Source organism: Gekko japonicus, unplaced genomic scaffold (genome assembly GCF_001447785.1).
Source record: "Gekko japonicus isolate JY-2015 unplaced genomic scaffold, Gekko_japonicus_V1.1 scaffold166, whole genome shotgun sequence".
In the NCBI taxonomy this organism is placed as follows: domain Eukaryota; kingdom Metazoa; phylum Chordata; class Lepidosauria; order Squamata; family Gekkonidae; genus Gekko; species Gekko japonicus.
This window is the reverse complement of record NW_015173127.1, coordinates 1623243-1633391: the sequence shown is the minus strand read 5'-3', so window position 1 is coordinate 1633391 and position 10149 is coordinate 1623243. Positions and strand designations below refer to the sequence as shown.

General features: G+C 48.0%; 1 protein-coding gene across 1 annotated transcript in view; it reads right to left on the bottom strand.

The window, feature by feature from the left end:
* The window catches only part of SYT16 (synaptotagmin 16), a 100216-nt gene that overhangs the window by 10279 nt on the left and 79788 nt on the right, over positions 1 to 10149 (bottom strand). Inside the window, 2 exon segments of the mRNA XM_015422012.1 lie at positions 6273 to 6462; positions 9527 to 9970. Coding sequence (XP_015277498.1) covers positions 6273 to 6462; positions 9527 to 9970 — 634 coding nt within the window.

The following is a 10149-nucleotide window of genomic DNA, read 5'->3' as shown; positions in this document are numbered from 1 at the left end:
TGATTCCCCACTCCTCCACTTGCACCTGGCTGGATGACCTTGGGCAAGCCATAGTTCTGATAAGAGCTGTTCTTGAAAAAGAACAGTTTCTGTCAAGAGCTCTCTCAGCCCCGCCTACCTCACAGGGTGTCTGTTGTGGGGAGGGGAAGGGAAAGGAGTTTGTAAGCCGCTCTGAGACACCTTTGGGTAGTGAAGGGCGGGGTATAAATCCAATCTCTTCTTCTCTCTTCTTCTTCTCTCCCAGCCTTCATCCATGGGGCGTATTTGGTTCTCTCCAGGGCTTTTTTTCCTGGGAGAACGCTCCGGAACAGAGCTCCGGAACCTCTTCGACAAAATTATCGTAAAAAACGTTTAAAATGCAGATTGAACACTTCATTTCCCTCTTGAGAGCTCCGGAACCTCTTCGACAAAATTATCGTAAAAAACGTTTAAAATGCAGATTGAACACTTCATTTCCCTCTTGAGAGTTCCGGCACCTCTTTTTCCAAAAAAACAACCACCACCACCCCAAAAGCCCTGGTTCTCTCTGCCTCCGCAATAACCCTGTGAGGCAGGTTCAAACAAGAGAGAATGACTGGTTACCTTGACTGAGGGGGATTTGAACTCTAGCTCCCTGCTAGACCAACTCTCTGAGCACCACACCATTCTCTCTCTCTCTCTCTCTCTCTCTCTCTCTCTCTCTCAGGGTTGCTGGGGTCCCCCGAGAATGGGGGATCCCCTGCCCACAGCGGGGACCCCCATCATCACTCAACTGGCTCGCAGGGGGAAATGGTGCCAAAATGGTAAGGATATCATCAGCATCCTGACATGCTGATGTCACTTCCGGTGCGCACAGGAAGTGACATCGGTGCACCACCCGTGACATCAGCATGTCACCGGCGAGGGACCCCACCACCCAGTAAGTCCCCCTCATCCCCCACTGGTTACCGGGGGGGGGACCTGACAACCCTACTCTCTCCCTCTTCCCCCCGCCTCTAACAGGCTGTCCCTGTTCTTTACACCCGTTCTGGCCTGACACTCTTTGTCTTCCGCTCTCTCGCGCAAATTGCTGCTATTGTATTTGTTTAATGGGGCTAATGTTCTGCTGCTATAATCAGGGAGTGCGCACGGCTGTAATTATCATGCATGATTAATTTTGGCTGAGGAGCCGTGAGGTTTGTGGGAGGAGAGCCTCCCCTCCTTTTCTTGGCAGCCAAACCCTGAACAATAGGTTTTCCCCCCCACCAGCTGCTTTGAACCGAAGACCCGGCAATGCTCGCTGTCCCTGTCATTCGGTTCAGCCCTGCCAGGGGTTTACCCTGTCGCCTTCTGAACAAAACACAGGCCCTTTAACACTGAGCGATGTCCTTTCCCTAATACAAGTACGAGCATAAGAACATAACAAGATGCAGTGTTCCTCTAAGCCAGGGGTGTCCACCATAAGGCCCGGGGGCCGGAACTGGCCCTTCCAGGGCTCTTATACGGCCCGTGAGCAACTAATGCAAGGGAGGGAACAAGAGACTGCTTGGGGGGAAAGTGAGAGGAGCCGCTCTGATTGTGGCTTCAGCATGGCGGAACAACCTCGTCTGCAGCAGTCAAGCAGTGTGGGAGCGTCTGCCCAGTGCTGCATCGCTGGCTCTCCAGTCTACCCATACAGGTTTTCTTTGGCACCTCCTTCCCAGCCCATAGAGCTTTGCCATGAGGATACACCAACTCGGAGGTTACCAGCTGTTCTCCTTTATACAGTTTATATCTCCAGTACCTGGCATTAAATTTTATGGTACACATAGCACGGCCCAACAAAGTGACATTTTTGTCAGATCCGGCCCTTGTAACAAATGAGTTCGACATCTCTGCTCTAAGCTGTGGCACATGAGTGGCCGCTCATTAACACAGGAAGCCCCGCTCAGCAGCAATCTGGAGCCGCACAAGGTCTTGCACTGCCCATTTTAAGATCACAGCAGTTCTATTCTGCTCAGGATATGAAGTGCTCTGCTCAGAAGGGGGGGAAATTAAAGGGAACATTGAACGCGAAAAATAGCTCGGGAATATTTTATTACAATATCCAAGGAGAGTGGACAATGACAGACTAATTATACTGCTTGCCGGCAAAAGTAAATCGGAAACACTGCAAATGGCAAAGGTGATAAAGACCTTGTCAAAAACAGCAACTGTTAATGCGGCCGATGGATAAATCCTTGCATTATGTTGTCTGACCAACTGAATTCTTGAATTCTTGTTGTTTTTAACTTAGATTGTCATTGTCGTCAGGATTTTAAAACTGTTTATAGATCTGTAATGGATATTAAGAGTTTAATTGTTATTGCGATTGCTATATAATGGTTCTGATGTCGTTTTTGACATTTTGGTGTTTTTTGCTAAGGCTTTGAGCCAATGCAATAAAGTCACGAACGAGAGCCCTGCTGGATCAGACCAAAGGCCTCCATCAAGTCCAGCATTCTGTTCACACAGTGGCCGGTCAGCTGCCTCTAGGAAGTCCTCAGACAGGAAGACAGCGGTCAAAGAAGACGGGGACGGCAAAGGATGTGATGGTTAGACAGTGTCATAGATGCAACGAACATGAAATTGAGCAAACTTCAGAGGACAGCGGAAGACAGGAGGGCCTGGCGGGAGCTGGTCCATGGGGTCGCGAAGAGTCGGACTTGACTGTGCGACTGAACAACAACAAAAACCTTTGGTACTGAAGGGGGCAGATATTGATCATGATTCGTAGCCACGAATAGCCCAGTCAGAGCCTGGGGGGGGGGGCAGCAGGGCCATTTGGCCCGGTCCTCACATTCTCAGGGGAGGCCCCTCAAATTTACACTTTTGACGTTAAATCACATGTTAAATAAAAATGGGAACATTTATTACACAGTCTTACAATATCCTTTTTCTTGTATTAAATTTAAACATTTAAAATATAATACTACTGATTCTGTATAACTGTTTTCGCACTTCTTCATTTTTTTAATTTACTGAGGGGGGCTCCCCTCAAAAATGGAAGTGGTCTGGGCCTCTCTTGACCTCTGCGAGGGCCTGAGCCCCGTCTTCCACCGATTCGCCCACTCCCCTTTTAAAGCCTTCCAAGATGGCGGCCATGACCACATCCTGTGGCAGGAAATTCCACAATTTATATATACATAATACTGTTTGAAGAAATACTTGCCTTTTGACTGTCCTGAATCTCCCAGTCTTCAGCTTCAGTGGATGACCCCAGGTCTCTCCACGCCACACATGATTTCATAGACCTCTATCATGCCTCCCCTTACTTGCCTTTTTCCTCTAGACTAAACAGCCCAAAGCATCTTAACCCATTCTCATAGGGCAGCTGCTCTAGCCCTCTGAGCCTACAAGAGACCACTGTGTTCACCCAAAAGGGCTGCACTGAAAATGCTTTAAGAGATGGAAGGTGATTGTACTAAAGTGTACAGTGTATTCCCCACCACCGCCACAAAAAAAGAAGTGTGCACGACTTCGCTGCTCAATAGAGAGCATTTTAACATATTGTGTTTGTGCCTGGTTTGCCAGTTGTACGGCTGTGGAGAGGAAAGCACTCCAGAGAGTTGTTATTACAGCCCAGAAGATCATTGGCTGCCCTCTCCCATTCCTGGAGGAATTGTATAGTTCTCGATGTTTGAAAAAAGCAAAGAACATTTTGCAGGACTTGTCACATCCTGAACATTCCCTGTTTGAACTGCTGCCTTCGGGCAGAAGATATAGGACAATTAAAGCAAGGACAAATAGATTAAAAAATAGTTTTTATTCGAGAGCTATTATTGCGTTAAATGCTGTATGAAATTGGAATTTGGGTGACATTGGTGGTTTTAAGTTGTTATGTGAACCTTAAGGGAGTTATGGGACAGTAGTGAATGGTGTGTGAGTGTATATGAATATTGTTGTAGATCACTGAAATGATTGCATCTTTAATTTCGTTGTACTATGTACAATGACAATAAAGTATATTATTATTATTATTTGGGAACAGCCAGCGTAGTGGAGTGGTTAGAGTGATGGACTAAGATCTGAGAGACCCAGGTTCGAATCCCTGCTCTGCCATGGAAGTTAGCTGGGCGACCCTGGGCCAGTCCCATGATCTCAGCCTAGCCTACCTCACGGGATTGTTGTTGTGAGGAATAAGAACAAGAATTATTGTGTGGCATTGTGTGTAGTAGAGCCAGGAGATCTGAGGATTATCTGGCTGCCTTAAGTTCTAACTCTTGTAGCATTGTGCACCAAGAGGTGGTGAGCTAGACTTATTGGGGAGAGCTGAGAGAGCTCTGAAAGAGCTGTGACGGGCCCAAGGTCACCCAGCTGGCTTCAGGTGGAGGAGTGAGGAACTGAACCTGGTTCTCCAGTTTAGAGTCCACTGCTCTTAAGCACTACACCACACTGGCTCTTTGTTGTGAGGACAGGAGAATAATGGAAGCCATGTTGGGTCCCCATTGGGGAGAAACGCGTGGTATAAATGAAGTAAGAAAATTCCTGGGAAGAGACGAAAAATTCTTACTGTTCTCCTTAAAAATGAATCACACCGGACTACGGAGAAAGTTTCAGAGTACTGTACTAAAGCAAGATCTTTCTGAGAAACAGAATGCACATTGCACTTTTAAATGTTAATGCTGCAACTAGGATTCTTCATACCAGGGCTATTTTTGGGCAGGAACGCACAGGAACGGAGTTCCGGCTGGCTCCCAAGTTGGCCACGCCCAGCAGGAACTCATTAGCATAACAGGCCACACCCAACAGCAGAAACTCATTAGGATTGGCTACATTAGGGATGTGTGGCCTAACATGCAAAGGAGTTCCTGCTACAAAAAAAGCCCTGGGTTTTGACAACAAACCAGGTAAACAGAATAAGAATCAAAAGGTGGGTGTGGCTGGATGAGCACATTTCTGGTAACATGGGGGTGTGGCCTAATATGCTAATGACCTGTGACGTCAGGGGTGTGGCCTAATATGCTAATGAGTTTCAGCTGTCGGGTGTGGCCAATTATGCTAATGAGTTCCTGCTGGGCTTTTTCTACAAAAAACTCCCTGTCATATACAGGTTTGAAGTATTGCATTTTCAATCTTAACGTTTATTGTGTTTATTTTTGCTGGTCGTTTACTGTAATCAATCGATCAATCGATCAAGATAAATAAAAAAGAAAGAAGCAAGGAGTCATGTCAGCTTGCCTCCCCCCCGTGAGCAAATAGGTGGCCACACTGGAGATAATCCCCCCCCCATCTTAAAAAGGAAAGTGAGTCCAAAAACATCACTCCAAAACATCACTCTGCTGACCAGCAGATCTCTGGTATCAATTGGTTTGTTCTCATCCTCTGCCCCCGTTCATTTGGCCACAGCATCACACAAAGGCTGTGGTCCAACGTCAGAAAACCTGCTCTGCATGCAGAAGGTCCCAGGTTCGGACCCCGGCATCTCCTGCTAAAGGGTCTCAGATCACAGCTGTCCAGAAAGACCTTTCTCCATCCGAGACCCTGCAGGGTAGGTGCCAATCAGAACAGACAATGCTGAACTTGGATGGACCAATGGTATTACTTGATATTAGTCTTACATGATCACATGACGTTCAGGAGGGAAATAGCTGCATGGGGAGATTTGGTCAATATCATACAGAGCTGAATGGAGATAGATCAAGATAGGTAGCTGTGTTAGTCTGTGTGTAGCAGTAGAAAAGAGTAGGAGTCCGGTCTAACAAAATCTGTGGTAGGGTATGAGGTTTTGTGAGTCACTGCTCACTTCTTCAGATAAGAATCTGAAGAATGGAGCAGTGACCCGTGAAAGTTCATACCCTACCACAAATGTTGTTAGCCTTTAGAATCATAGAATTGGAAGGAACCTCCAGGGTCATCTAGTCCATCTAGCACAAGGCAGGAAATTCACAAATACCTCCCCCTCCACACCCACAGTGACCGATGTTCCACACCCAGAAGATGGCAAAAAACCTCCAGCATCGATTGATCACCTCCTTCTGGGATGTTCCACGCCCAGAAGATGGCAAAAAACCTCCAGCATCCCCAGCCAAACTGGCCTGGAGAAAAACTGCTTCCTGACCCCAAAGTGGCGATCGGCATATCCCTGGGCCTGTAAGAAAGGGCCACAAGAACTAAGCACTGATGCAACCTGTCCTGCCCTCCCTTCTTGTGATCTGCCTAAGTTCATAGAATCAGCATTGCTGCCAGATGGCCATCTAGCTTCTGCTTGAAAACCTGACATGATCATCCAACACGAGATCAGAATAAGGGAATGGGTTTGAACTGCCCAGCGGCCACAGAATGGTTCTACGTACCGGGCGGTCTGTTGAACGCCAGGTTGCGGAAGTGGCTGCCCTTGATCATCTCGACAGACAGTCGCCCCGTTGTGGCGTTGTAGGAGAGCCCCACCAGCAGCTCTGGCACCCCTCCATGGGACAAGGACTGGGTCGAAGAGGCACTGTCGCTGTGAGAGATGGCAGACAAGCTGATCTGGGAGCCTCCACGCTGCAGGGAGGGGAACAAAAGATGAAGGTCAGAAGAAGACAGGGAGAGTTCCTGGACCAAGACATTCTTACGTTTGTCTTTCTATTTCACTCTTATCTGACCCTTTCTCCATGGTGGTATACCGGGATCTTAACTACTTTCCCCCCTTTCACAACAACCCTGCAGAGTAGGTGAAGGTGAAAGAGGGTGACCAGCCCATGGCTATACAGTGAGATTCAAGGCAGTTCTTAAACAAGTTCTTAAATAAGGAGCTATCCGGCTTTATAGAGGGGGGTAACATGGAGCTGCGGTGGCTCAAGTGGTTAAGACGCTGAACTGCAGGCTGTGGAAGGTCAGTAGTTCAGCAGTTTGAGACCCGGGGGCCACATGATGGAGTGAGCTCCCGTCTCTAGTTCCAGCTCCTGCCAACCTAGCAGTTCAAAAGCAAGAAATTGCAAGTAGATAAATAGGTACTACTTCGGTGGGAAGGGAACAGCGTTCCATGCGCCTTGGTGTTTAGTCATGCCGGCCACATGACCACGGAAACATCTTCGGACAGCGCTGGCTCTTCGGCTTTGAAACGGAGATGAGCACCGCAACCCTAGAGTCGGATTCAACTGGCTTTCAAGCAAGGGAGACCTTTACCTTTTAAGGGGCTACTGGACTCTTGCTCTTTTCTACTACAAGAAGCGATTTGTAAGGGTGGCTTCGGGGAAGTTTGCAGAGATGATTTTTGGGATCATACTTTTTAGAGTCCCATTACGGGGCCCACTCAAGAAAACCCCCAAAAGATTAGCTGATGGGCATTTTGGCAGCAAGCATCCATGTAATATGAGCTTCTATTAACGGGAAGAAACCAATTCATAACCGACAGGCTATCTAACCTGGATGGCCTGGGCTAGCCCAAACTCGTCAGATCTTGGAAGCTAAGTAGGGTTAGTATTTGGATGGGAGACCCCCAAGGAAGTCCAGAGGGAGGCGATGGCAAGCCACCTCAGTTCTTCTCTGGCCTTGAAAACCCTATGGGGTTGCCGTAAGTTAGCTGAGACTTGACGGCACTTAATACACACGTACCCAACCAATAGGTTAGCAACACTGCAGCTGGAATTTGGGGAAAAGAAGAAGAAGAGGAGGAGACTGGATTTATACCCCATCCTTCACTCAGAGTCTCAGAGCGGCTTACAAACTCCTTTCCCGTCCCTTCCCCACAACAGACACCCTGTGAGGTGGATGGGGCTGAGAGAGCTCTTTTGAGAACTGCTCTTTCAAGGACAGCTGTGCCAGAACAACGGCTTGCCCAAGGTCACACCAGCAGCTGCAAGTGGAGGAGTGGGGAATCAAACCCGGTTCTCCCAGATTAGAGTCCGCACACTTAACCACTACACCAAACCAGCACTACACCAAAAACTGTGCAGGAGAATACTTCCTCTGCTGCATGGGGAATAATTTATAAATAACAACCCTCTCAACTGCCCCTGTTTTCGGGTAGAAGACTCGACTGGCTTTTTGGTAATAGATTTTTTTTTTAAGTTGCATTTATTGTGACTGTCATCATTTAATGTGCTGTGCAATACGTGTCAATGGTGTTCCTTGACAGCAGGCAGATCAAATTCTTAATGGGAGGATTTTTTTTTTTAATGAATGGCTTTGCAAGCCTCAGTTGGAGTTCTTCAAAGATGACCTTCCCCCACTGAGCGCCTTCACAGAAATGTAGCTGAAGCAGCCTTGTGATCACTTCCAATTGAGGTACGAGATTTTAAAATATTAGCTGGTTACAATATGTCTTCAGCTGTTTACTGACGCACGCATACCAGAAGGACTTCTAGTGGGGGGGGGCTTCTAGTGTCCTGGCCTCACTGGTGGACCTCCTGATGGCCCCTGGTATTTTTGGCCACTGTGTGACAGAGTGTCGGACTGGATGTGCCACTGGCCTGATCCAACATTGGCTTCTCTCTTATGTTCTTACGTTATGTTCTTATGACAGCTGAAGGCTTGGACTGGATTCCGTAGATGGTCTAGCCAGGAAATCAACTACTCAGTTGGAAGTCTGCGTCTATGTGGGGCGTGTTTAATCACAGAAGAAGGAAAAGCACTCTGCACATGGTCAGGACTCTCTTTTTTCATATTATTCCAATCATGGCACGGAAAATCCGCTTGGAGACTGAGAGGCCAGTTCCAATTTAGATAATCCTGTTTTCATATGCAAGGCTTCAATACACCTTTATTAATTTTAATGCAAAGAAGGGCCATTTGTCGTACCAATGAACATTCTGACCAATACTGCTCTCCCATTGGAAGTCTTTTCTGGTCCCGAAACAGAAATTAACATGAAGACGCTCTAGGAATTTCAGAAAGCGCTATTGTTTTACCGTAAAGATTTCTGAAATTCCTAGAGTTTCACGATGCCACTTTCTCTTTTCAAACAGGAAGTGGCATTTTGAGTCTTCAGGAATTTCAAAAATCCCTCTGGTTTTTACCACTGGGGTTTTGAAATCTCTAGAGTGTCGCGATGTCAGTTCTGACTTCCCCATGCTGATTTTTAAAATTTGTTATTATCAATAAATACATGTACCTCTTTTTATGGAAAGGTTTTAATATTGGCCCTCCTTTTCACTAACCTTTGTTTGGTTCTGGTGTTTCTTACCCCTTGTCATTACCGGGGAAGCGGCAACTCTAGGGACACTGGTGGTCACAAAGAGGCTGTCTTGCATCACCCAACACAGAAGCACGAACGCAGACTCCCTCACCCACATTGTCAAAGTCGAGACTGCGGGAGGGTCCGGTGCAATGCCCCCTCTAAGCTGCGGAGCCCTGTGAGCAGAAATTCTACTCTGTGAGCTACTGGGATTGTGAGCGAGCGATTTTGCGGCTGCATCAATTAGTTGGCTCCGGAGCCCTCCTTTTGTCTCCTGAGCGAAGACAAAAATGCGAGAGCCGGAGGCTAGAAAAAGGTGAGCTAGCTCACACTGAATCAGCTTAGAGGGGAACACTGGTCAGGCCATAGCTTCACTGGGGCCCTGGGGACACCGCAGAGGAGGAAAGTAATTATAGCAGCTGCCCGGCGGCTTCAGCAAAATGGACTTACGCGCAGGTTGCTCCTGGGCTCCAGGACCAGCGTCACCTTCGCTTCCCCCTCCTGGCTGAGGTTCCCGAGACGAAACAGCCGCTCGCCCATCATCCGCTCCTTGATCATTTTGCGCACCGTGTACAGGCGGAACCGGAGGGCGTAGCTGCCCAGCTCCTCGGGGGCCAGCTTGGTGAAGGTCATCTTGTCCTTGAAGACCGGGCTGGGGCCCCTCTGGAGGCCCGTCTTCCCCCTCTGTTTCTTACCGGGCATCAGGACCGTGTGCACCTGCCAGGTACTCGCCCCGCTCCGGTCCTTGTCGGGGATATCTTTCGCTTCCAGGACAGTCACCACCAGCTTTTGGCTCGAGGGCCTGTAGTCAAAGAGGACGTCTAAGTCGCCGCATTTGGAAATGGGCTCGTGGGCGCTGGGACGGGCGGGGAGGGCACGGGCGCCATCAGGTTCCTGGAAGACGAACGTAAGATGTGCGTGAGGCAAGGTGGATGTGGGAAATATATCAAGGGAAGTCGGAAACGGTGCCGCTCTGAAAATCTAAGATTTCACTGGAGCCATTGAGGTGTAGCGGATAGATTTATTTATTTATTTATTTATTTATTTATTTATTTATTTATTTGATTTTTATC